The following is a 26,132-nucleotide window of genomic DNA, read 5'->3' on the forward strand; positions in this document are numbered from 1 at the left end:
AGCAGAGCTTCTTGTAGCCAGAGCTTCTGTAGTCTCTTGTGGGAGAGGATGGAGAAATCTGCAGCCCTGTGGGCAGAGGTGCTGGTGATTTCTGAAGACAGCTCTGTTCTTATGGGCTTGGTAGCAAGTAAAGGCATTAGCAGTTGTAGGGGTCTACTCCTACTTGTGGTTTTTGGCCAAAGTGTGATAGAAATGCTTTCTCACATTGGCTGATGGGCTCTGTTCAGGTGTTTCTAAGACCCTGCTGACCACAAGAGTAATTCTGCTCAGTCCTCTCTCAGTTTTGGGCAGGATATAGCATGGCATGAGGTATAGGACAGAGATTTTCAGTCTTGTGGTGTCAGTACCAAGACACTGAGGTCTTCAGATCAGAACTTCAGCATGATTAACTTAGGTTTTCTGCCTGTGGATTCATCTGGCTATGCCGTGTGTCTAAATCCAGAGCCTGTGGTTGTACACAGGACACTGTGCTTCACTGGTGACTGGAGGACTTGTCTAGGAGTTAGGAGAGATGAAATTATGACGAATGGAAGCTTGCCTGTGATTAGGACACTGAAGGCACTTAATATACAGCTCTGCTCTCTTCCAGGACTATGGGATTCCAAAGCATTTTGGTCTCTTTTATGCTATGGGCATTGCTCTGATGATGGAGGGGGTGCTCAGTGCCTGTTACCACGTTTGCCCTAATTACTCCAATTTCCAGTTTGGTAAGCTGAGTTTCCTTTCTCCTTTTTAACTGGAGCTAGGATTTGCCACGTTCTGTCTCTTGCTGAGTTGCTGACATTTTCCATCTCTCTACTTTTACAAATCTCCCTGGAGCCTGCCTGTTTCAAAGCTCAGTCAGGAGGTTGTAATGCCCTGTGGGCACTTATTTTATGATCCCCTTTAGTTTTTGTTTCCCCAGAGCATGGAAGATGTGCTGCTGCAAGGTGGCAAAACACCAAGTGCTGTACAGTGTAGTGCAGCAGCAGGGCCAAAACCAAGGCTGGCAGGCACAGATCCCTGATGCTTTGTGTGCTCTTGGAATTGCTTTCTGGGGCCACTGGTGATAACTGTGTGCTGTTTGTGTTGTATCCCTCCACAGACACCTCCTTCATGTACATGATCGCAGGACTCTGCATGCTCAAGCTCTATCAGACCCGGCACCCAGACATCAATGCCAGCGCCTGCTCTGCCTATGCCTCATTTGCTGTGGTGATCTCCCTGGCTGTCCTTGGAGTGGTATGGCTCCCTCTCACTTGGCTGCTTCTCTGGGAAGGAGATGGCATGGCTGGGAACATGGCTTAGGTGTGAAAATGACTGGAGAAAGAAGCAAAGTAGGATAAGAGTGTGTTAAGCAGCTGTTAGCTGAATTCTCAGTTCTGTTGGGCTTTGCTGCTTCCTTTCCCTGAGCTTTCAGGTAGGAGAAAAGCAGAACAGTTTCCTTTAGGTGGGCTCTTTTTTTGAGCTTTGTCCACCACATGCCATCCTTCTCCAGAGGAGAAATTCATGCATACAGATATACATGTCCAAGCCCACAGATGGTCTTCCTGTGGCGTGATTCACACTGGAGGAAAGAGGGGAGAGGCTGGCTGGGCTTCCAAGACAGGTATCTTATATCTAGTTGCTTGTGCCTATTTTTCCCCTTTAGAATACTCCATGTTGTTTGTCACAGCTCCTGCAGCTGGTTTTCCTATCCCTGAAGAGGAGCAGGGCTAGGATAATGTCTGAGGGGCTCTCGGGCGAATTCCTGGAGTACCTGCCTATGGAAGGACACTGGAGCAGAAGCTACAAGACGTTGCCTGTTTGCTCGTAACATTGCAAGTGCTGAGCTGGGCTCATCAGAATCCTCAAACTGTGCTTTACCTTGGAGGTCTCTGCTTCTCTTCTTTTGAAGGACTCATTTTCATTCATCAGTAACCAGGCAAAATCCATGGAATTCTTGCTCTGAACTTGCAGCTAGATCCCAGTGGGCTGTCAGTTTCTCATTACCATATAATGCAGAGGTCTCTGTTTACGTGACTGTCTGTGGGATAAAGCATGCAGGAGGAGCTGGTGACCTTGGGACTTCCCAAGAATCTCTTGATAGGTGTGTTAGATCTTGACAAGGTTCAAAACACTGAAACTTTAGTATTGATTGCTCTGTCTTCTTTTTTGGAATGCTTTGAAGCTATTCAGTGGAGCTTGAAAGCAGCATGTCTCCCTTGTTCCATTCATGGAGAGGTAGCTTTTCTGCTTGCTTTTTGGCATGTGGGTTTTTTTCTGTGCCCACACAAAGTGAAAATTTCAGGCGAGTGCTTTACCTCAGGGTAATGAAGCCTGATGGCAGATCAGAGTTTCTGGACTCTTTCTTGTATGAATGAAAAATTAGGATTTTAATGTACCTTTAACCTGTGCTTGCAGGTTACTTCCAGTCCTTAAATAAAATGAAAAAAATGCACAGTAGGAGCAAATGCCTGCAGAGCAGTTCTGTCCTTTTTGGACTACTTCAGTAGAGTTGTTAAAGAAATGGTTGGTTCCCTGACTGCCTTTGTAAAAATCTACCTCCTTCTCTTCAGCTTCTGCCCAGTTCAACAGAAAAAAAGCCTGGCTTTGAAGTCCCTTCATTTCTTTTCCCTGGGCCAGCTGCTGTCCATCCAGTCTTGTCTAAAGGAGCATTCAGGAAGAATGGTCTCCTCTCCAGGATGCTGAGCTCCTCTTGCTTCTCTGGACTTTGTTTTGAATTTGTTTTCTGGTTGGAAGATTTAGGGGTTTTTTCTGTGTTCAGTGAGGTTGTTTAATATCCCATGGTGATACAGGACAGGAAAGGATTGTCCTGCTGAAAAAGGGCTTAGTTTACTTATTTTAAAATATCTTTGCTTTCAGGTGTTTGGGAAAAATGACATGTGGTTCTGGGTTATTTTCTCAATGATCCACGTTTTGGCCTCGCTAGCTCTCAGCACCCAGATCTACTACATGGGTCGCTTCAAGATCGGTGAGTGCTGTCACTGAACCATCTCCTCCCAGGTGTGTGGGGGCCTCCTGTCCTCACCTGTGCAGCACAGTCCTGTGTCCTCTCTTCTGGGCTACCCTGTCCTCTCATCCATCTGATGCTTTCCTGGCCTCTAAAGTTCTTGTGCTTCCCAGAGCAGTGGGAATCAGCAGGAGCTGTGTCCTCTGTGTGGCAGGACTGCTGGGCTCTGAGGGAGCTGCCATTCAGCTGCAGTTCTCCCTAGTGCTGTGCTCAGAGAGGTGACCTACACGCTGTCATGGAGCAAGGTGGGAGAGGGTCTGGTGGGGAGCCTGGCTCTTGTGCTCTGTTTATAAACCTATTTCTTCTTCCTCTTATGCCCCTGTCTGCCTCAGATGGCCCTGACTCAGGTAAATGTCCACAGCTTTTTTTTTCCCTGTTGAACCTATTGTGCTGAGGTGTAGCAGCCAGGGATTGCATGGATGTGTGCCACCTGGGGTTAGCTCTTGGGAAGTGAAAACAGTTTGCCAGCAGCACTGCCAGTCCTGTTCCTTGGCAGGAAGGGAGTGACCCAGCACAGGGGAACTCAGATCTTGGTGCAGGAGCCTTTTCAAGCTCTGTGTTGTGCCTAAAGGGGAACATGTTTATTCATGCATGTTTGTCCATCCCCACTGCCACTGATGGCTCTGCAGTGAAGCTTCTGAAATGATTTTGAGAGCAGGAGTGCCTTGAGTGTGCTCTGCTCCTCTAGGACCCTCTAAAGCCTGTGGGGGCTGTTTCTGCTGTTTCCCTGCTCTGGCAGCTTGTTCCATGGAAGGAACTTTTCCTCCTTCCTACATACACACACCTCTCTTCCAGAGATGGGGTTGCAAAGCCAGCCTCTTTACACATACAGGCAGGGCCTGTGTGACTTCTGGGCAGTGCTAGTGTAGAGGGGGGTTTTAAATTTATTTTTGTTGTAACCTGTTGTTCTGGCCAACTGCCATCTACATCCTCTGGTGGATGCCCTTCTGCTCAGCATAGACTGCTTCCAGAGGGCAAGACATGAATCTGCTGACACCTGCGGTTGTCTGTTGTCAGCTGGTGAGTGTCAGCTTCTTCCTCATAGGCGTTTAACAGCTCACTGTGCTAGCTGTTCTGGCTTTTTATCCTTTCCTTTGACAGACATGGGTATATTTCGGCGAGCAGTGATGGTGCTGTACACGGACTGTATCCAGCAGTGCAGCCGACCAATGTACATGGTAGGTGACTTCTTATCCCAGCACCTCTCAGCAATTCCTCACTTTTTTAAGAAATGTGCAGAGGAAAGAGGTGGAGCTGTTTGAAAAAGTGATGGTCCTCACTTCCTTTGTTCACCTTCCCCCAAAATGATTGGGTAAATGTAGGTCTTTGCTGGAGTGGTTTACCCCCAACCTCTAGGCCTCCCCTGATCTCAGCCTTGGTGAATAAAACATCAGAGCAAAGGTGATAAAAGCATGACAGGATTTGCCTTTGCACTTGCTTTCTGGGAGCGTCCATTCAGAGGCTCTGTGCAGTGCAGCTTCTCTGGGGAAGGCTGTAGCTATTTTGAATCTGTGGCTTAAGCAAAAGCAATTGCTGTTTCTGCAGCACTTCAGGGCAGATAGCAAAAAGTTAAGAAACGGTGGCTATTACCTTGTGTTCCACTGATTGCTTTCTCCTTAGCGAAGAGTGCTAATTACAGCTTGAAGCCACATGGAGTTTTTATCTGTATGAGCATCCTATCCTTCTTAATTTTTTATTTATTCTCCTATCTCTGAATAAGCAAACTTGGTCCACTCAGACATGAAGTAAACCTGGCCACCCTGAAACAGCTACATTGTGAAAGCAGCTGTAAGCATAAATGCACATGCCCCATGCATACAATTCTTCCACCTGCTGTTGTTAACAGTGCTTCTCCAGCTAATGGTGAGATGGCAAGAAAAAATAGCTCCCTGAATATGTGCTGGATGCTCTCCAAAGCTTCTCCCTGCTACCTCTTTCAAGCATATCCTTGCTCTCTGCAGTAATTCTTTTGTAAAACAGTGGGAGAGAAGGAATCTAACTAGAAACAGTAGAAGCAGTCAAAGGATTGACAGAACGTCCTGAGGCTGATCCTATAAGTGCTGAGCTTGTCCTTTTTTAGATGCTTAGTCTCCTTGCAACACTTGCCTAAAATTTTTGAGGGTCAGAGCAGTATCCATCTGACAAAAGCTCCCACAGAGCCAGGTGCATGTGCATTTGCAGGAACTGGAATGCTCACATAATCCTCTCCTGACTTTCTGAGGCAAAGACCTTTTTGCATACTCTTTTCATTTCGTATGATCATCAATGTCTTTTCTCTAGGACAGGATGGTGCTGCTCATTGTTGGGAACCTAGTTAACTGGTCCTTGTAAGTACTGGAATGTTGGTGCTTTGTGTACTTGTGCATGTGGGCAGCAGGATTTGGTACTGGAACACAGGTGGCCTGGAGTGATGGGGAGATCCAGCAGTGTCTGTGCAATAATCCTGTGCTGGGGCGCTTCTGACACCTTTTGTCAGGCAGGCTGATCTGAGGGTGGCAGGCAGATCCATAGGATGCAGTACAGCACTAGAGCTACATGGAGTATCCCCAGAGTGTTTCTCCTGGGGGTATCTCATGGTTCATGTTTGAGGGAGCTTGTGCAGGGCTGGCCTGGTACTGTGCTGCTGTGTTGTACTTCCCACAGAAGCATCTCTGCCACAGCCAACATTCAGGAGACCTGGCATACCCTCAGTCACAGAGCTTGGCTGAGCAGTAACTGCATGGGAGGGAGCAGCTCTTGGATGAGACCTAAAATTATTGCCCCAGGCTCATGCTTTTCACTAAAACTGCTTCTCAGGGACATGCCTTCTACCAAATGTATGGTCTAGTGCTAGATCCTGCCAAGTAAGATGTGTTTGGCCATGGGTTGTTGGAAGCAATCCAGGGCCCTTGCCTGTCCTTTGGAGTCTCCAGTTGCTTCAGCGGCTGACCATGACTAAATTTTCTTGGCTGGGAGCAGTTGCAAACAGTGCATTTCCTCCAGGGAACTGGGAAACTGTGGCATTGGTGCTGTGTCCCACAGTCCTCGCGGTGGGTAGAACAGTGTGTGGCTGTCAGTTTGGGGATGTACCCTGTCCCCAGTGAAAGAAGCTGCCTGATGTCCCTTCTATCCTCTCTCTCAGTGCTGTCTTTGGTCTGGTGTATCGGCCTAGAGACTTTGCCTCCTACATACTGGGAATCTTCATTTGTAATCTGCTGCTGTATCTGGCCTTCTACATCATCATGAAGGTAACAGGAGGCCCCTGTCTCCAAAGGGGCAGGGATGGGCCTTTTATCTGGCTGCAGTTTGGGTTCTGTAGTGCTGCAGAGGGATGTGGAAGGACCTTTTGGGGGTCTGGGTGGGACAGGGTGTTGGGGAGGGATGGTGTGTAGCCATTTCAGGAGTGACTGGGCTGTGTCTTTGGGAGGTGGGCAGCCCTTCACAAATGCAGATAGTACAGGCTGGTGTGTGAGCCGTGTGCATGACTCCGTCCCCTGGAAAGAACTCGGTGTGTCCCTGTCCGCAGCTCCGCAACTCTGAGAAGCTTCTGCCTATCCCCATGTTCTGCATCGTGGCCACAGCAGTGGTATGGGCAGCTGCCCTCTACTTCTTCTTCCAGACCCTCAGCAGCTGGGAGGTAAATTTCCTATTTACTGTTCTGTTGTCCATCTCTTTCTCATCATCTTTCCTTCCTGGTGTTTGTTTTGCACAAAAATGACTGGAGAAGAGTCTTGGGCTGCTCATGGGGACCTGAAAGGGTTCAACTCTTTTAGCAGACTTGTGAAGGGAGCATGGGGAAGCTGTGCTGAGCCAAAAATGACTGTAGCTGTGTAGAGGCTGTTTATAACCAGGTGATCTGGAGGTGACTGGTCCTTCCTAGGGGACAAAGGAGGAGCTGGGGATCTGGAAGGGAAACTGGGAAAATCCTGACCAGTGCTGGTGGAAGATATCCCTGGAGCAGATGGCCACCTGGAGTGGACCAGGTCATACTGCCTGGGATTGTTAGGGCTCTTGGTGACCTTGAAGGCCATTAAATCCTGACTGGGTGCCTTCTAACAGGACGTCACATCCATTTCCATGGAAATGAGGGGCTTGTTGTAAGGTGGTCTGGTGGAGGCTGTGCAACTTGTGCTGTGCAGGACCTCAGATGTGGAAACCAGAAGGTTCCTCTTGCATGTGGGTTGTCCCTGATCCATTTTGAGGTCCAAGTATAACATTGTGTTGTTTCTGGCCTGCCCATGCCACGTTTCTGGCCAGCACAGCACCTTTTCCTGGATCCTGCTTGTAGGATTAAGACAGGGTGATCCCTATAGGGTCTAGTGTGGCCAGTAAGGGCCCAGCATGGGTGGATATCAGGTCCTGAGCCTCTGCCTCCCTTCTAGGAGACTCCAGCAGAGTCCCGGGAAAAGAACCGGCCATGCATCCTGCTGGGATTCTTTGATGACCATGATGTCTGGCACTTCCTCTCTGCAGCTGCCTTGTTCTTCTCCTTTCTGGTGAGTCCTGCTGAGCATCCCACTCTGCTGGATGGCCTCATTCTCTCCTTTCACCTTGCTTCCCTCTATCCACATGGACCTGTGACTGTTCCAGAGCTCCACAGAAGAGCCCCAGCTCCTCTGCTTGGCTCTACCTCCAGACATCCTTCCAGTGGAATGCTCCTTGTCAGTGGGATCAGGGATCAGGCTTTCTCCTTTACCTTATTATTCTCCCAGTGCCTCCTGGCCTCAGATTACAGTAAATTCACGAATACAAGCCGCACTGAGTATAAGCCGCATTGCCGGGTGTTGGTAAACATTTTGTTTTTTGTCCATAAATAAGCCGCACCCGAGCATAAGCCGCTCTGTCGTTCACAGCGAGGACCCGCGTGCGACAAAGTTGCCAAATAGTAACAGAACCGCGGCAGGGCGGGGTTTACTGGCTCGGCTCGGGCCATGAGGGCTCGGGGCTGCCGACAGGGCTGGGGGCTGGCAGCTCGGCGCTGCCACTCGGCAGGACCACTCGGGGCTGGCCGCCGCCACCACTGGGCTCGGTCACCCCGGCCTGGCGCTGCCCTGCAGCGGCAGGGGGGGCACAGAGCCTGCCGGCACCTGCGGCGGCGATGGGAGGCGGGGATGGAGCCTGCCTGCTCCTGCGGCAGCGGCACGTGGGGACGGGAGCCCCCCAAGCCGCAGGGCCAAGCAGGAGAGAGCCCCTGCCTCCTCTGAGCTGTGGGGCCAAGCAGGAGAGAGCCCCTGCCTCCTCCGAGCCGTGGGGCCAAGCAGGAGAGAGCCCCTGCCTCCTCCGAGCCGTGGGGCCAAGCAGGAGAGAGCTGCCCCGCCTTCCCCAAGCCGCAGAGCCAGCAGGAGAGAGCTGCCCCTGCTTCCCCCGAGCCGCGGGGCCAGCAGGAGGGAGCTGCCGCGCCTTCCCCACCCCCTGTGCTGCCTGCACAGAGCAGCTCCACCTGCCGCGCAACAGAGTAATCAATTTGTAACAACCGCATAAATGCAGGGTTTTACTGGCAGGAGCTTGACTTTGCAGTTCGCACTGACTTGGTTTGCACTCCCAGGGTTGAAAATGACAGAAAATTATTCACATATTGGCCACACCTGAATATTAGCCGCATTTCCGGTATGGGAGCAAAATTTTGGTCAAAACAGTGCAGCTTGTATTCGTGAAATTACTGTACCTCTGAGGCTGCGGGTCACGCAGTTGTGGGGAAGCTGAGGGACTGTGATTGTGACCAATGACTCATGGATTTGTGAATCCCTTCCATAAAGGCAGGGCCTGGAGATCTGAAAGGAAGACCTTCCTGGCTAGCAGGACCTGAATCTGGCTTGCACTTTCCTCCTCAGGTCCTGCTGACCCTGGATGATGACCTGGATACCATGCGCAGGGACAAGATCCCAGTGTTCTGAGTCCCCAGGGACAGGAGCACAGAGGTGTCCCAAACCGCTCAGCCAAAAGCACTGGGCACTGGTGTCTGTGGAGAATGAGCCTGTTTCCACGGCCAACAGCCCAGTGGGAGTAGGGAAACGAGATTCTACAGCAAGCATGAACGGGGTGCTGTGGCAGCTGAGGTGGGACCAGGAGGGAAGACAGTGTTACTCCTTTCCCGTGGCATCTTCTGGGGCAGGCTTGATCCAGAGGCCAAGGCCAGTGCACAGCCCTCTGGCTTGTGGGTGCAGTGGGTGCTGGAAACAGTGAGGGGGGAGGAAACACACGAGGGAGGTGTGTTAGAAACCTTTGCTTCCTTCCATCCTGCTGATGTGCTCCACTTCCTCTTCTGGCAAGCAGGCTTGAGAAGTGCCATGCAAATCTTCCTGCACAGGGAGCTAATGCCTACACCCTGCTGCCCTTGGAGAGTCCCTTCAGCAGCACAGGATGAGCATTTGGTTCCTGTACTGGAGCAGACGAGGGAGCAAATTACTCCAAACTGAGGTGACAGTGGGGACACTGTGCTTTCTTTTTTCCTCTTTTGTTGGAAAGATTCCTTCGGTAGCTGGTGGGGAGCCATGGTACCAAGACTGCAGCGTTGGTGGGAGGTGGTGAACTGGAGCTACCTGTGAGGGCTCTGCCAGACTCAGAACCTCCTGCATTGCTGTCTTGCAGCCTCTCAGATGCTCCTGTTGAGCAGCCACACTCCTCTGGCAGCTCCAGTGCTGGCACTTGGCAGTGCACTGGTTTCTGTCATGGTACCACATGTGCTCTCCTCAAGCAACCCTGAGAGAGGCTGCACAGCACAGCCACAGCCTTGTGTGGCAGCTCTTGGCTCCTGCTGTGTGCCAAAGGGACTGGGTGGAACAGGGAGGTTTTCCAGCAGCCTCAGACTTTCTCCTCTCATGAGCTTGCCTTGGACAACTTGGCAAACCAGGTTCCCTTATGGGCTGGGAGGGTGAAGGAGATTTTGAGGCAGTTGGTGTTGAGCTCTTTAGCTAATGATGTAGACCAAATTTTCTTCTCCAACTTGTCTGAATCTGAAATGAGTTTTTTAATGGCTTCTGCATTCTTTCCAGTTTATTAGTTACTTAAAAAAACAAGAATAAGGTGTGAATTATTTCAGGCCTTGCATCTAAAATGGGACCTGTTCTGCTAATTTGCAATTAAAAAGCATTCTTTGAGGCCTGCTGTCCTTATTGTTGTCTGCCTGAGCACTTTTACTTTGCCATGTGCATGTAGCCAGTAATGCAAAGGTTTCATTCCACTTCTGCTTACTAGATTGCTCTGAAGTTTTACTCCAAGAGTCTGTATCTCATTGAAGAGTTTTGCACCAGCTGGTTTTTATTTTTTTTTAAGTTGGAGCTTGCTGAGATGGTTAATAAAATGGATGTTCCTGGTTCCCTGCTCTGCAGGTTAATCTAAATTATTCTTGCTCCTGCTCTCAGCAGCAGCAGAGACAGCATTCAGTGTCAAGCTGCTGCTATCTTTGGGACTGTCACAGGTGTTTCTGGAGCATAGGTGTGGGTGACCTGCTTGTTCTCTTAACCAAATTACCTTTGTGAGGCTATGTAAAGAACAGACATTGTTTGTCACTGTAGTTCCCTCAGGCAGGGTGAGGAGAGGGCTAGAGGAGGAATGACACAAGAGGCTGCCAGTCTTTGTCTTCCCAAGCAGAGCTGTGCTGCTGTGAAGGGTTTCCTGGTAGCTGTGCCTGACTGAAGGAAGACTTCTGTGCCCCCAGATTTGTCCAGTTCTGGAGACACATTTTTATAAAATATACTTTCTCCCTGTGTTTTCATAATCTGTAGTCTGAGACCTTGTTCCAAGCTTATATTTGTTTCTAGATAGGAAGCTGGTTATCTTCTCTAAATTGAAATGTGAGGAAAAAATAATGTTGAACAGCGGTTGGAAGTCTTGATATAAGAGGTAGAACAGCATATGGGCTCATTGGGTTGAGCAGAGATGAGCACAGCATGGGATGGTAAGGTGGTAGCAGGGAGGAAGAGGGAGGCTGGAGAACAGCACAGAATGAACAGAAAACCATAACAGAATTCAATTAAATACAAGGAAAGGCACCTCAAACCTGGGAGATAGGAGGACGGGTTGGAGTAGTCTCCCTGCTGCTTCCAGCTTGCTGCATAATTTTTAAAAGTTTCCTCCTAACTTTTCCCTGCCTGCTGGGCTCTGTTTGTGTTTCAGCTCTCCCACTTAGTGGTTGCCTAACCCCTTGATGGTTGTGGCTGCTGGGGGGTCTGGCTGGGCACGCAGGTACTCTGGGCTACCAGCTCTCCCAGGCACGCTCGGGTCTGCACGCCCCAGAAATGCAGCTTGTCTTGAGTGCTGCTGTCCTCCAGGCCACTGCCCTTGGGCAGGAAGAGCAGCTTGCTGGATAATAGGGGACCTTCATACCCTAATTTGCAGGGGTCATGCTGTTGTTTTCTCACCTTTCTCTGCTCACAGAGGGAGAGATGTATAGGGGTTAAAGCAGAGCAGCACCATGAAATTGTGTTGGGAAGTGAGGAGGCCTTTTTGCTTCCCATTGCTATGCCCCGTCTTGGGATAAGCTGCTGTCACAACTTCTGAAAGGAAAATAACGGTGCCATGGCAGGGACACCTCCTCCTAGAACAAGTTGCTCAAACTCCTGTCCAACCCGGCCATTCTAAAGATGGTCCATCCACCACTTCTCTGGACAATCTGTTCTAATGTTTTACCACTGTCACAGTAAAAAACTTCTTATATTTCATATATTCCTTGCTGTCTCGGGAAATGTAGGTAAAATTGTTCTGCCCAGTACAACTGAAAGGAGAAGGAAACAGCTTCTGTACAATACTAATATCCCCTCACAGGTTAGGAAAACTACCAGAATCATGTAAGCTGTTACAACTCTCCCTCGAGCCTCCGGACTGGCAGAAGAGCAACCAAGACAGGGGGAATGCTCTGCAGTGAAAGAAGAAGGCAGCTCCCTTGTGTCCTGTTTCCCCCTCCCCTCTGCTATGTCTGAACTGTACACTAGCTTTCACTGAAGAAACAAAAGCCCCTCTGTCTTAATACTAAACTTCAGTCTTTTTTAAAATTAAGACCTTCCCTAAAGGCAACTTCCATACCTGCAAGAATTTTGAGGTCTACAAGCTAGGTTTTCTACAGCCCCTGAAAAGAATAATTTCCTAGTAATTCTGTCAACCAGTATTGTGCAATCTCCCACAAAAGCCTTTACTTATCTTGAATGGGCTCTCATCTGAACTGTATCCTTTAGCTTCAAACTGTGACAAAACAACTGTCTTAGACCACTTCCAAGCCAATGCAAGGGGATGTGATGAGAAGCATTTTATAAAATGAAGTTGTATCTCAACAGTGATCACTGTCCCTGGGGCAGGGACAGCACCTGCCATGTATTTTTTAGATTCTACACAATCAATATTTATTTCTTCTGAATTACATAGCTTTATATCTCCAACTACTATGCTGCATTACTCTGGTATATGCAGAGAATGTACAGTAATTTCACTATTATAAGCCGCACTGAGTATAAGCGGCACTTCTGGGTGCCAGCATCTTTTCGTTCTTTGTCCGTATATAAGCCGCACCTGATTATAAGCCGCACGTTACAATACAGAGTGTGATAAAAGGTATCTATTCTATCACCATCTGTTGAGCATGGGGGCAGTGATCCTTATCTCAATGGCAGATATTCTGCTAATGGGCTTTTCATTGAAACCAGGCAGGCCATTGTTCTTTATCTTTGCACAACCTATCCTTCCTCCAGCGAGTCATTTTCTGCTAATGGCCCACTGAGTCCCACTGTGTGACTGAAAAAATTACTCTATCGCATTGGAAGTTGCTCCAGCCAGGGGGAAGAGCCCAACATTTCTTACCAAGATAAAAACAGAGGTTTTGGGACACTAAGGGAGCCCCTTTCTCCACTGGACTCCAGAGGAAAACCGGATTTCTCCACATCACCACTGGACCTCCGGAGGGAAGCTGCACCTTCTGCAGGAGCACTGCTTCAATTGAATCACATCTGTCACTGCAGGAGGATGCAGCCACCATTTAATGGGACTGCTACCAACACCCTGCCTGACAGGGTGTCAGGTTGTACTCTGACTTTGTCAGGGTTTGGAACTCGTTTCTTTGTAGTACTGTATTTCTATTTTAATTTCCCTAGAAAAGAACTGTTATTCCTAATTCCCATATCTTTGCCTGAAAGCCCTTGATTTCAGAATTATAAAATTTGGAGGGAGGGGGTTTACATTCTCCATTTCAAAGAGAAGTTCCTGCCTTTCTCAGCAGACACCTGTCCTCCAAACTAAAATAGCAACTTTTCGTTCTTTGTCCGTATATAAGCCGCACCTGATTATAAGCCTCACTTTGGGTTCAGACCAAAATTTTAGTCAAAATGGTGTGGCTTATAATCGTGAAATTACTGTACATCAGTGGAAAACTCTTGACGGTAAATCCCCAATCTCAAAGCAAAGCTTTTATTTTTATCTCTACTTAAGAGTGAATGGCATAGCTTTCCATGGAGAAAGAAGCAGTACTAACAAGAACACAATATTAAAAGAATGTTTTTCTCTTTTTTTAATAAAATACTATCATGTTCATAGCTATACAAATAATTATTACAACTATTTAAACAATGTATTACATTTAACAATAGAAATCTCAGAACTCTGAATAAGATCATGGTTTGGGATATTTACACCTGAATGCAACATATTTGTAAAAAGATGTCAAAATAAACAGAGCAAGATGTTATTTACAATTGGGAGATTATGTTCCTGTTAATTCACTGTAGCTTTCTACTGCAGAGTTTCTATTTTCCATTACAAAATAGTAAGGACTTTCCACTGGGACTATATCCAGGTCATTTACAGCTGTGTAAAACAACACAGCAGAATACTCTGGACTGAACATAAGTAATTTACATTGTGGAGGACAACAGCATCTTTGATTAATCTCCTGTGGCAAAATCCATACTTGCTTCCCTCCTCACAGTGAGCAGGCAGGAACAGGGTCCAACCCCCACGAGCTTTGTTGTTTCACACTTGTGATTGCCAGAACAGCAGCACATACTGCAAACTTCAAAACCTTCTCATAAAGATACTTCTGGTGAGGCATAAAAAAAGCACTTTTAAAAAAAAATGATCCCAGAAAAACTGGTATCAGCAAATAATAAACAATGTCTGTGTAACTAAGCAGGGCTTGCTTGCAGAGAGTATGAATTTGTTTCATCAGGACCAAAAACCTCTGCTAAATCTTTCACCAGTTCACAGAGTAATCTTCTCTCAGTGGGAATAAAGCCTTGGTGCTCTGAGGTTTTCAATTTATGGATTGCAGAGGGAGCAGGAAATTGGAAACACTCTCACACAAACCTGTGTCTGCTACCCATGCTGGATCTCGGCAGTGGGAGAAGGGAACAGCAGTAGGTGGTAACAGGTCAGGTGATAGCAAATAATGGATCTTCTTACAGCACTGTATCAGAAAACAAAACAAATCTGACTAATCTAGTACAGATTCAGTGCTACTGTATTGCGAGGGGATGTGGGATCATTATTAAAGTGACGAGCATGAAACTTACTAGGGGAACAGAAAAATATGACAACTCTTAGCACTCTCAGTCATTCAGAAACAGCGGGTGTTTGACTGAGTCCTTGAGCCAGGACTGCATAAGTACCTCAGAAAAGGTGAAAAAACAAGAGACCAGAAATAATTAAATGGCCCCTCTTCTCCAGCCATGCCCTCTGCAAGTTGCCCTGCCACATGACTTGTTTCCTGCAACAAGCACTACCGACACCAGCCACAGTAGCAGCAGCAGCACAGCTGTAAAGTGCAGTAGGAAATCTGTGCAAAGTTCCAGAGGCTCAGGACTAGCACCATGCTTTCACTTTTTTTTCAGAGAGGTGCTCTTCCACCTGTGCTGCAGCACAGTGACAAGCTGGAAGTATGGGCTGGAAAACCCATTCTAGTAAGGCTCAGCCCCCAGCTCAAATCAAAATTCTTGTTTTCTTTAACTGTTCCTAAATGAGGTCCTTTCTCTCAAGAAAAAGGAACATAAATATTAACACATTACTATTTCATTGCCTGCTTTCAAATTAGTCTCTCTCTGCTCTTCCTCTCCTAGGCTGTTCAAGGGATTAATATGGACTACACTGACATACATGCAATCCAGCCCAGTATTATTTACTATTGTTTGTTGAAGACATTTAGGCCAAGCTGAAGCCCACAGCCACACAATGCCTGTCAGGTATGGCAGTCCCACCCCAGAGTTAATGCCGAACCTTTCCCTTCCACTGCTGTTTTTTCTAAATTAAGGGGTACTGGGTATTTTTCCTTCCTTCAAAGCCAAAACAAACTCTTGTAAATAACCTTAAAAAAATACTATGGAAGAGAAAATGCCATTCTCAGGCTAACAAATCACAGCTAAACCCACAAAATCTTTTCCAAGTACATCCTGAAAAACAAAGGAACTGTTAATTGCTGGGTAGTCCTCAGGAGAAAAAGAAAATTGATGTCATCAATGCTTGCTGAAGAAAATGTATTTGCTTGTCAAATGGTTTCCATAACAAGTAAACCAGAATAATTCCATCTGCAGAAGCTCCTTTTTCAAACTGCTCTCCAAGCATAGATCAAGGTAAGGTGACAGCTTACCTTAACCTGACAGCTAAGCACAACAGGTTTAATGGGAGGGGAAAGGAAAACTGAAGAAAAGGACTTGTAAGATGCTGCATTTGCTCCTCTTCCTGAGAAGAGCCTGAGATCCTGGGGAAGGACTGAGCTACTGACCTATCAGTGCCACAAACTGACCTACAAAACTAACTGCAAGAAGCCTGGCAGATGTGAAATGGCAGGCAGGATTAGTTTACACCAACAAGGAAAACAACAAACAATAATTAAAAACTAACAGAACTGTAACATCTAATTTCCTTTCTTTTGATGCGAAATATCCAGTCCCCCACTGTTCCTCCTAAAGGCAAAAGAGCATGAACATGAGAGAAGCTGAAACCCACAAGCTGCTCTTGAACCAGAGGACCAGGCCAGGTTCAACACTGAAAGCCCATCTTGGGTGGTCAATTATACCAAAAAGCTATTAATTAATTAATAATTAAAGTTATCTAGAGGCCAGTCAGCAGTGTAAATATCAGAATTTGGATGAATGTGTTGATATGAGGTCCTCACAGAGAGGTCTGCCTCTTTTCTTGTCACAGCAGTCTCCTGATCCCACACCAACACCATGGGACCATTTAGCATCATGTACAACATGTAAAGAGACTCATACAGAGCCTCAACTGAAATTGCCATGTTCAGGAAGGAGAATGAAATTATATTTCTCCATCCTGGTCTTGTAAGATTTCAGAAGAAGGCCTATGAAGGATGACCTGCTTGCTGCTTCAGTACTTTGGGATGAATCCTATCTGGCCAAGTGGATCTGTGGACATTCAAGTGTTGTAACAGGTTTAAGTTAATAAGCTCTCTCCAGTTTTCAAAAACATGATAAAATAGTGTAGTTTTCCCAGCAGTGGAAACTTTCTTTTTTTTTGTGTGTATGTCTGGAATGATAAGCAGGCTAGAAGTCAGGGCTTAATTTTTCAGCTTAATTTTAAAAAAAATTTTTAGTTGATCTTGAAAGCCAAACCCATTGCTGCACACACAATTCCATTTAAAGAGAGCAAGAATGGGTGCCTTTGCTTCCCTCCTCAAAGACCAGAAAAGTGTGTAATGCAGAATGGCTGCTGCTTCAATCCGCATCCTTACCATCCAGAACCCATGGAAGTCACTGTTAACAAAACTCACCACCTGAGGTAGACCCTTTGAGACCTACGGCACTAGAGACATGCCTTCGGTCAAGAATTTCACCAGAGCACACCCAGACCTGCAGCTGGCTTAGTTGGTTTGAGGCTGAGAACTGACTCATGCCTAACCCCCGTCTCCTGCACAGGCTGCCATTTGGTGACTGCACTGTGACAGAGAGAAACAGCCTTGCTGTGAACTGAAATACTCAATTACCTGTAATAAACAGAGAACTGATGCACCACTTAAGGTAAGTTCCACCTGAATTAAATCATGATTCCAGGCAGAAAGGGACCTGGGGGTACTGGCTGACAGCTGACTGAACATAAGCCAGCAGTGTGCCCTGGTGGCCAAGAAGGCCAATGGCATCCTGGCCTGTATCAGGAATAGTGTGGCCAGCAGGACCAGGGAAGTCATTCTTCCCCTGTACTCAGCACTGGTGAGGTCACACCTTGAGTGCTGTGTCCAGTTCTGCCCCTCAGTTTAGGAAGGACGTTGAGACACTTGAGAACATCTAGAGGAGGCAACAAGGCTGGTGAGGGGCTTGGAACACAAGCCCTATGAGGAACAGGTGAGGGAGCTGGGGTTGTTTAGCCTGGAGAAAAGGACATTCAGGGGTGACCTTATCACTCTCTACAATTACCTGAAGGTGGGTGTAGCCAGGTGGGCGTTGGTCTCTCCTCCCAGGAAACCAGTGACAGAATGAGAGGACACAGTCTTAAGCTTAAAGGGAAGTTCAGGTTAGATGTCAGGAAAAAAAGTATTCACTGAAAGATTGATGGGGCAATGGACTTGTCTGCCCAGGGAGATGGTGGAGTCACCATCCCTGGACGTGTTTAAAAAAACATTGGACGTGGCACTCAGTGCAATGGTTTAGTTGATGATGTTAGGTTGTTAGGTTAGTTGATGTTAGGTTAGGTCATATGTTGGACTTGATGATCTCAAAGTTTTTTTCCAACCTAGTTCATTCTGTGATTCTGATTCCCAACCAGGATCAGAACTGTTTTTACTTCACCTTGCAGGAAAACACCAGACCACAGGTTGCAAGAACAGAGACACTGTCAGGATAGACTACAGCCACAGCCCAATTATTTTTCATGTTAAAGCCTCCTTACTTTCCTGAATCAGTGTAAAAGAGCTTAGCAAAACCAAAGCCTTGAGCAGTCAAGCTGTGGAAAACTCTTCTAGGTCACTCTTTGTGGGTGCTGTTCTTGGACATGGAGGAACATCTTCCTTTCCACCTTTCAAAAAGAAACAAAACAAAAAATCCCAAGGAGCCTGCTCCTGCCCTTGCCCTCACTGGGAGCTTCTGACAGGTCCCAGAAGCAACAAGATGATGCACTGGTGAGCAAAAACAAGCAAAGGATGATGCATGCCAGGGAACCTGAAGGTACTGTTTGAAGAAACAAACCCAGAATGGCACTTCCAAACACATTTTTATGTATTTCTGCCCTGTTAAAAGACAAAGCACACTGCAGAGACATCAAATAAATAAAATTTACCTAATTATTTCCCTTCCTTTAAAATAATTAGGACCAAAATTTTTGAAAGTACTGGAGCCTCAGCCAGCACACACACATTCACTCCATGTTTCATGCATCTACAAACACATCATCCTTCCTCAAATCCCAATGTCTTTCTGTATGTTTCACTCTCAACACATACATGTTCATCCATGTTCCTCCTTCAGCCACAAACACACAGGTTTAGATAAAAGGTGCATTCAAGTGCAGAGTACTGATACTAACTCAGGCTCAATCCTATCAGCAATATCAAGTAAAAACTGTGCCCCCAGGAATCTCCATTCATTCTGTGGGATGCAACAGGCTCAGTCCTCCTCCCATATGCTGCCTGGTACAATAAAAGGCTGTCACTCATAGAAAGCAGAAAGCTGGTGTTAGAGCATGGGCCAAAGAAAAGTAGAGAGGGGGAAAGAAAAAGACATTAAGAAGGTGCTAAACAAGGTACAAAACCCACCCTGAGGTAACCTGCAGCAATTAACAATGAAATGGCAACAAACATGGCTGCTGACTCTGCTGACTGCCACAGGAGTCGTGAGCAACACTGAAACTTTGACTGAGTTCAGCAGTAACTGAAGCCACTGTTGAAATACATCCAAACAAAATTCTTAGAAACAGAAAGCCATGGGTTAAAAAAATCTAAAGTTTCTAAAACAGTATTTTTAATTGCTGACCATGGGAGCACACAGTAATTTTCACCAGGTAAAGTCAGCCTTAAGTCAAGTGTATGTGACAAGCTTGAGACAGACAAAAGCTGCACAACAAATGCTTTTTCCAATTACCGCTGGGTTAACACAGACTTGACTTGTGTTGAAGCTCCTGAAGATATTTTACAAAGGAAAATGAGAAACCCAAACCCTTCCAAGGTCCTCTGCAGTATCAGGTAAACACATCAGGAACAAACTGACACCTGCAGCACTTGTTTCCTGTCTCCCACACAGATGCTCTCATGCCATGCATTACTGAGGGCAGCCCTTACCTTGCGACAATCGGACATCAAACTTGATTGTTGGAAAATCAACAACCAATATTTGCACAGCTCTCAATGTTGCATCCTTACCATTTCCTAGTAAGTAAGCATTGCTATAGGCACTGGTGCTTTATAGTTAGTAAGGTGGATGGAAATATGACATGTATTTAAATATGGAGAGTACCATATACATACATTTAGACAAATAAACAGTGATGTCATGAATGGTCTCTCCAGGGGTGCCACTAAGATCTGCTTCCTTCTTCTTAAATATATAAACAACACATTAGACCAGAAGTCAGCTTGCCAGTTTTCATACAGCTGAGCTGCAGTCATGACCTAAAATATGGCTTATATTGTGGGCAGGGCGGTTTGAGGGCTGCTTGGAAGAATCTGAAGCAGATGTGTTTGCAATGGAAAGCAAAGGCGACATCGCTGAGCCATCTGGAGGAAGAGTTGTGGCTATTTCTGGAAACAAAGAAGTTAAGTTAAAATTGGATAAGTGCGATGTGTTGGTCATATGCATTGGTGGCATATCTGGAAGCAAAGGAAAACTTGGTTGAGCAAAACCAACAGGCCTGGGAGGAGACAAAATGGATCCAAATCGATTGTTTAAACCTCCACTGCTTGGCTTCTCAGTGGTTGGGTTTGGAAACATTTGGTTGGGAAAATAAGGGATAGAAATGTCATTGGAGAGGGTAGGGTGGGCAGGAGAGTAAGGTGGATAGAAGGATGGCAGTGTATTTTGAGGATCAACTGGGATTAGAGCTGGTGTCCGAGTGGCACTAGGCTGAGTGACTGGTGGGATGAAAGAAGCATTAGCATTTATTGGTGGATTCATGCTACCCTCCGGAATAAAAGGGAATCCAAAATTCTGGGAGAGAGTATGTTGGTCAGGGGCCGTGTTATCGTTGGACACTTGAGGGCCATCAGACATAAATCGGACAATGCTTCCTCTCTTTTCTATTGTGGACTGTTGGCGCCCAAGGATCATGCTGCCACTGGTGGACAGAGGAAGATGGGGAAGACTAGGGTCAAAGACATTCCCATGTCTTTGATTTCCAGATCGATTCCTTTCGGGCTGACGTATTTTAGAACCTCCATTGTCTTGCAGAGGATGCCTCGAGCGCTGAGATACTGAAGAATTTGGCTGACGAACAGAAGGCTGCCCTTGCTCACCATTTCCATGAGAAACTGCAGGGTGAGGGTGAGTTGGCCTCACAACTCCATGCATATTGCTGGAAACGGGTGTATTTATATGGGTTTTAGTTCCATGACTGTCTGTCATCCTCATGGGGTTGGACTTCTGTACAGAGATGTTTGGGCTTGTGTTGCGACCCTGAATGTCTCCTGAGGAAGAAGAACTCGAAAAAGGAATAGTCAGTGAACTGTTCCTTGTGTTAATTGCCCCAATGGACATGTCACAGCTTTCCCTGCTCTGGCCATCACCATCCCTTCGGATGTGGACGCTCTCCCGTGCTGGGGGACAGCTGTACTCAATTGTGGAGGAGGCACTGCATTGCGTGTTCCTTTGATGTTCTGGGATTGATCTTTGGCTTCCGCTGACTTGATCTCCAAGGTGAGGGGTGAGCAAACTCTGCATGAAACTTTGGTGGCATGTATTTTCATTTTCCCTTGATGACAAGGTATTCCCTGTTGGAATACCCTGTACTGGCTGGTAGGGCAGTCTCTTCTGCCTCTCTATGGATGGTGCAGCATTCTGACCGATTCGGAATGCTTGTGACTGCATGCCCCGGAGGGATGTCACAGAATTGCCAATTTCACTGTTTCTTGAAGCCTGTATATCAAAATTTCCTGTCGGTTGTTGACTGGGTCCAGAGGGCTTAAATGTCTGGCAATCAGAAAGACGCTGCACATCTGAGCCAACTGTGTGGTCGATCGACAAGCGGCCCTGCATATTATGAATTGCCAGCCCTTTACTTCTAGAAACATCAAGATAGCTTCTCATTTCAAGCTGGTCAGAAACTCTAGGGCCTTGAAGGGATATTCCTATTCTCTGCTCTGAATTAGAGGGTGCCTTCCCAATGAGAGCCTCAGCAGAGTAGCTGGAAACCCTGTTTCTTTCTTGCCTGTGTGGGGTGCATGTCATATCTGATGGTCTGGTTACAATACTGGCCTGGGACACCATTTGCTGCTCTAAGCCCCTCGAGGTCATAAGTCTTTGCATCTGATTGTGCCCTGACACATGTTCTGAAGTGGAACCTTGCTGTCTGCTGCCAACATCCTGTTGCTGCTGATGCATAATATCCTGATTGATATGGCTCTGAGGGTGGTTATGGTGGTTTCTGCTTGTTGCAGGATTTTCACAGTTCTTTTCAGTTTGGGAAGCTCCAAAGTGCTGCTGCATCTGCTGCTGCATTTGTTGGTGGTGAGGATGGGGCTGACCACTTTTCTGCCGTGTTTGATCACTTCCATGGTGTTTTTGCTGTAGAGAAAGCTGTGTGGCTTGTGTTCCCTGGATGAGATTCCGTTTCTTTTGCATCTGCACCTCCTGCTGTATTGTTCGCTGTTGATGGACACTGTGGGGTTGAGAGTGGACTGAGTTTTCCCCGTGAGTGACATGGTGCTGCAGCTGGTACAAGTGGTGCCTCTCTCTTAATTGCCCAGCCTGCTGCTGCTTCAGGTATGGGTGATTACTGTGAAGGTGAGAGATGCCTTGGGCAGGGACATGTTGAATTGGCTGCAAGTGCTGCCCTGTCTGGCCTGGCTGCTCTGAAAGTGGTGGCTGAGAACCACACTGAACTTCAGTTTGCCTCAAAGCCGGCGTTACAAAATTGCTGTTGGGTGTGAATAATCTATTGAGGCCATCAGTGTGCCCTTGATTGCTCACTGGTGCCACTGAATTGGATGAATTAGGAGGAATCTGACTAACCAGCATCTGTGTTTGATCAGCAATACCCTCTGGTGTCCGGTTCATCAGTGCCATCCCCTCAAGCCTTATTGGTGCTGTCTGGCACTGTTTTTGTCTCTTTGCTGTAGAAAGCAGAAGGTCATCCTGAACGGCCCTCTTGGCAGAGTCTTTGCGACCTTCATGGTTTTGCTGTTTTAAGTGTGATTCCTGCAGCTGGGGAGCCTGCATGGTGCTTGCCCTGATAGCATTCAGTTGTTCCTGAGCATATTCACTCATCAGAGCAGGTCCTGGGGATGGATTGATGTATGTGCTAGATGGAAGGGAGAGGCTCACAGTTGCAGGAACACTTCCAGCCTCTGAAGACTGGGATAAACCCGAGCAACTCACCAGGGGATGGACAATGCGGCTCTGGTGTATCAGATTATTCACGCTTAGACTGGTTATGTTTGGTGTCTGGGAAGTGGAAATCTGCAAAGGAGTGTTTGATGTTTCCACACCTCCTACAGAGCAGCTTGGCTTCTCAACCTGTCTGTCGACATTTGTTGGTACTGTTTCATGAGCACTGAATTTGTTCGGGACCGCTTCCAGTGGCCCTGCATTGTTTTCTTTTACTGATTGAGGTTTAAAAGGTTGTTTCTCTCTCTCCAAAGGCACAACCTCAGACTTAGAGATGACATCCCTCATGTTAACCTGTATTGCCCCTCCACTTTTCTCAAGGCTTTCCTGGTCAAAAATAGCTCTCGCTGCAAGAGCTACAATGTCAGTCTGTTCTGAAAATGTGCAGCTGTTACAGGTACTGGTTGAGGTGCTGCTTGTGACATCTTCTCTGGTGGTATCTGGCAACATTGATGCAACTGAGAAGCCTCGACTGCTGCCAGAGCTGGTTGACATGGGGGAGTCTGCCTGCCTGCTAGTGATAAGGGAAGCACTCACTACTTCCTGATCAGAGATGCAGGAGTGAGGTTGGGAGAGAGTGTCACTTTCCGTGTTCACCAGCAAGAGTTCCTGTTTCTCAGGCAAATCAACATTTGATTCTGCTGATTTAGAGTTTTCCATAGGAAAATTAGAATGCTCCCCCTGAACAGCAAATGAAGAGGTTTTTTCCACACCTGTTCTTTCTTTTGTGAGATCAGACAGCATTTTGGTTAGACCCTGTCCTTCTAACAAGTCTGCATCTTGCATTATCACTGAGGAATCCTGCGCAACGTTGCAGGACTCCGAAATAATTCCTGCCTTGGAAGTGTGACCTGCTGTGTTGCTCTGTACTGCTGAAGTCCCATCTGCAACCTGCAAATGTGTCACCTGTGCTTCTTTATGAGAGGGTGTTAAGGTATTGGGGGGTTCGCAGAGTTTTGGAGACTCTGACAACTCAGCGGCAGTTGGTGGGTAGCTCTGAGATCCCTGGGCCTGCTGGTGAGGAGCAGCATCTTTGGCTGACGGTGGAGCAAGCAGCAACTGCTCTGACACTGCAGACTCCAGCAGTGAAGAAGTAGGCACCTCTGCTGAGCTTGGCTCTGGAGCAGAGGGGGTTTTCACTGCCTGTTCAGAGCTCACGGTCTCTTTGGAAGGAGAGTCAGAAATGCTGACGCTGCTCGCTGCAGCCGTGCCGCCCACCTGCGATGTGGTTACAGCCTGTGACATTGCTGGGACGTTTTCTGGCAGTCCTTTGCAATTTGAAGGCTTTGCCACCATTTCCACAGGAGCACAGTCCACCTTCCCTACATTTTTGCATGGAACTGCTGAGCAGGACAGTTTATTATTGACTGCTTGGTGTTTCTTTGTGCTTGGCTTTTTGTTTGTCCTTTTTGATTTTGCACTGGATGGCAAGCCAGCAGCCGCTTTTTGCGGGGAACCATTTATTGAATTAGATGCACTGGTTAATACTGAACCCTCTGCAGGCACTGAAGATGCCACAGAAGTTGGCAATGACAGACAGTTGACTGTGGCAATCTGGTTATTGACAGTTGCAGGATTGGTGGGGTGGCTGAGAGACAAATGCAAGCAGCTCTGTCCAGCCATCTGCGATATGCTTTGATTGAGGTTAGCTAAAGCACCAAATGTATTGAGGGCAACATTGGTATTTGGATCTTCGCTGGTGGTGGGCTGAATAATTTGCATAGGGGCTTGGTTTGAAGCTCCAGATGAAGACATCACAGGCTGCAATGCAAAAAGCTGCCCATTTAAAGAGATAGTCTGAGGGTGCTGTTGATTGGACATTGTCACTGAAAATGTCTGTGTAGAGCTAGAAGACGGCAAAGAAGATGGCCTTGGTAATATATGGACAAGGTGTTTGCCTCCAAAAGTCTGTGGAAGAGAGGCATTTTGCATGGAGCCGCTGGAGTTGGCAACTAGAGTTGGTCCATTCACAGGAACTCTTACAGAAGCAGAAGGCTGAGCAGAGAGGAGGGGAAGAGGATTCTGATTTGCAGCTTGTATAATTACAATTTGCTGACTAACATTTTGGCTGGGAACTTCTGCTCTCACAATGGGTGGGCAAGGAGCAGGGTTTGGAGGCTGGAGAATGATGACATTCTGGTTAGCTGGTGCTCCTGTCACAGCTGAGACAACTGGCTGAGCCATCTGAATCACCTGCATAGCTGAGTTTAATGGAAGGATATTTCCTGCAGCCTGAGCTTTAACCTGTGACTGGCTGATTAAAGGCTGTGTAGGTACGGGTGGGCATGCAGGCAAGGTAACTACAATCTGTTCAGCTGCCTGGTCATCCCCAGGCAGAGAAGCATGCAAACTGATACTTGTAGTCAAAGGCCTGCTGTGGGCAGAAGACACAGTCCCAGCACCCTTGACTGGCTCATTGAGGAGGGTAGTCATTATCCCTGACTGGGTCTGGCTCAGGGGCTGAACAGTGTTGCCTGCCAGCTGCAAAGTCGTCCATGTGGTCTGTGTGTTCCCAGCTGAAGGCATCCGGGTAAGGCTACTCATGTTTTTCAAGTCTGAAGTGCCAACACCTGAAGAGCCTGAAAAAGACCAGCAGTTCTCCAGGGGACTGGCAGCCAGAGTGCTTATTGCTGTCACAGCCTTAACTCCTTCTGCTGCAGATGTCGCAGGTGTCCCAGCACTGCTGACCATGTCCATACTTTTGAGGACATTTGCAGAAGAGCAGCTCTCTGCAGTAGACAGTCCCATAGGTGGCACACAAGCTGTGTCTGTGGCTGAAATGGCACAGCTCTCCTGGAGGTCACTCCTGGAACTGTGTGTGTTTGAGCAAGTTGCATTCACCTGTTGAACTTGGGAGGCTTCCACAGAGGCACTGGAAGGAAGGCTGGTTCCCTGCGGGAGTGTTTTCTTTGTTGATTTAGTGCCCTCCTCATAATTTTTGCTTTTGGGGGGATTTTGCTCAATCTGTGATGCTTTACTTGAAGAACACCATAGTTCCTGTTCTGCTGCAGGTAGAGGTGTGCTCTGTGAGCTGGCAGGAGCAGTGGTGGGCACACCTCGCTCATTCTCCAGGGTGGAGAGCTCAAGAACATTCCCTGCTGGAGCTGTCTGAGCTGACGCCAGTGGAGAAGCTGTAGGTTGTGACCATGGCTTATTTTCTGTGGGATAAATACCAGCAATTGTCACAGGAGTCACTAGGTTGCAAGTTCTCTGAACTGGCACAACATTGGCTGTTTGCTTTTGTAAATTATGACCAACATTAAACGTTATTCCCTGCACAGATGCTCCCTGGTTATTTCCATTGGGCTGAGTCCCATTTGAATAGACAATGATGTTCTTTTGAACCTGATCACTGGGAATAACAACTGAGACCTTGGCGTTTTTGAGGTTTCCTTTCCAGTGGATTGTAGGGTCATCATACAAGCAAATATCATTTGCTTTCAGTAGCTCGATGTATCTCCCGTTTTCCTTTTGCAGTTCATCCAACTGTTTCCGGAGTTTTTTTATCTCTTCAGCTACAAAAAAATGAGAGCACTCCATTACTTCAGCACCCGAGAAGATAATGAAATAATTACCACATGATTTAGAGAGCAAACACTGTGTAGTAACAAAAAAATTTGTAGAAATAAATTGCTAATAGTGTATGCTCTTTTCAAATGGCTATCACAACCTTTGTGCTGTTATCCTGATAAGTCTCTCTA

At 47.1% G+C, this 26,132-nt stretch overlaps 2 protein-coding genes across 14 annotated transcripts in view; one reads left to right on the forward strand and one right to left on the reverse strand.

Moving 5' to 3' along the window:
• The window catches only part of SIDT1 (SID1 transmembrane family member 1), a 62,909-nt gene extending 36,928 nt beyond the window's left edge, over positions 1 to 25,981 (forward strand). For 3 of the 9 annotated variants that reach the window (XM_033051094.2, XM_033051100.2, XM_033051099.2), the window contains 10 exons: positions 590 to 707; positions 1,085 to 1,221; positions 2,845 to 2,953; positions 3,325 to 3,339; positions 4,094 to 4,170; positions 5,273 to 5,319; positions 6,114 to 6,219; positions 6,498 to 6,608; positions 7,354 to 7,467; positions 8,803 to 10,287. In XM_033051094.2, the coding sequence (XP_032906985.1) occupies positions 590 to 707; positions 1,085 to 1,221; positions 2,845 to 2,953; positions 3,325 to 3,339; positions 4,094 to 4,170; positions 5,273 to 5,319; positions 6,114 to 6,219; positions 6,498 to 6,608; positions 7,354 to 7,467; positions 8,803 to 8,865 (897 nt within the window). In that variant the 3' untranslated portion in view covers positions 8,866 to 10,287. Of the gene's footprint in view, positions 1 to 589; positions 708 to 1,084; positions 1,222 to 2,844; positions 2,954 to 3,105; positions 3,238 to 3,324; positions 3,340 to 4,093; positions 4,171 to 5,272; positions 5,320 to 6,113; positions 6,220 to 6,497; positions 6,609 to 7,353; positions 7,468 to 8,802; positions 10,288 to 11,734; positions 12,449 to 20,277; positions 20,385 to 20,590; positions 20,743 to 25,908 lie in introns of those variants that run through there. The other 6 variants (XR_004416968.1, XR_004416967.1, XM_033051096.1 and 3 more) reach the window with 6 other exon arrangements.
• The window catches only part of USF3 (upstream transcription factor family member 3), a 30,885-nt gene continuing 23,458 nt past the window's right edge, over positions 18,706 to 26,132 (reverse strand). For all 5 annotated transcript variants that reach the window (XM_033051089.1, XM_033051091.1, XM_033051092.1 and 2 more), the window contains one exon: positions 18,706 to 25,946. In XM_033051089.1, coding sequence (XP_032906980.1) covers positions 19,477 to 25,946 — 6,470 coding nt within the window. In that variant the 3' untranslated portion in view covers positions 18,706 to 19,476. The remainder of the gene's footprint in view (positions 25,947 to 26,132) is intronic.

Source organism: Catharus ustulatus, chromosome 2 (genome assembly GCF_009819885.2).
Source record: "Catharus ustulatus isolate bCatUst1 chromosome 2, bCatUst1.pri.v2, whole genome shotgun sequence".
NCBI lineage: Eukaryota > Metazoa > Chordata > Aves > Passeriformes > Turdidae > Catharus > Catharus ustulatus.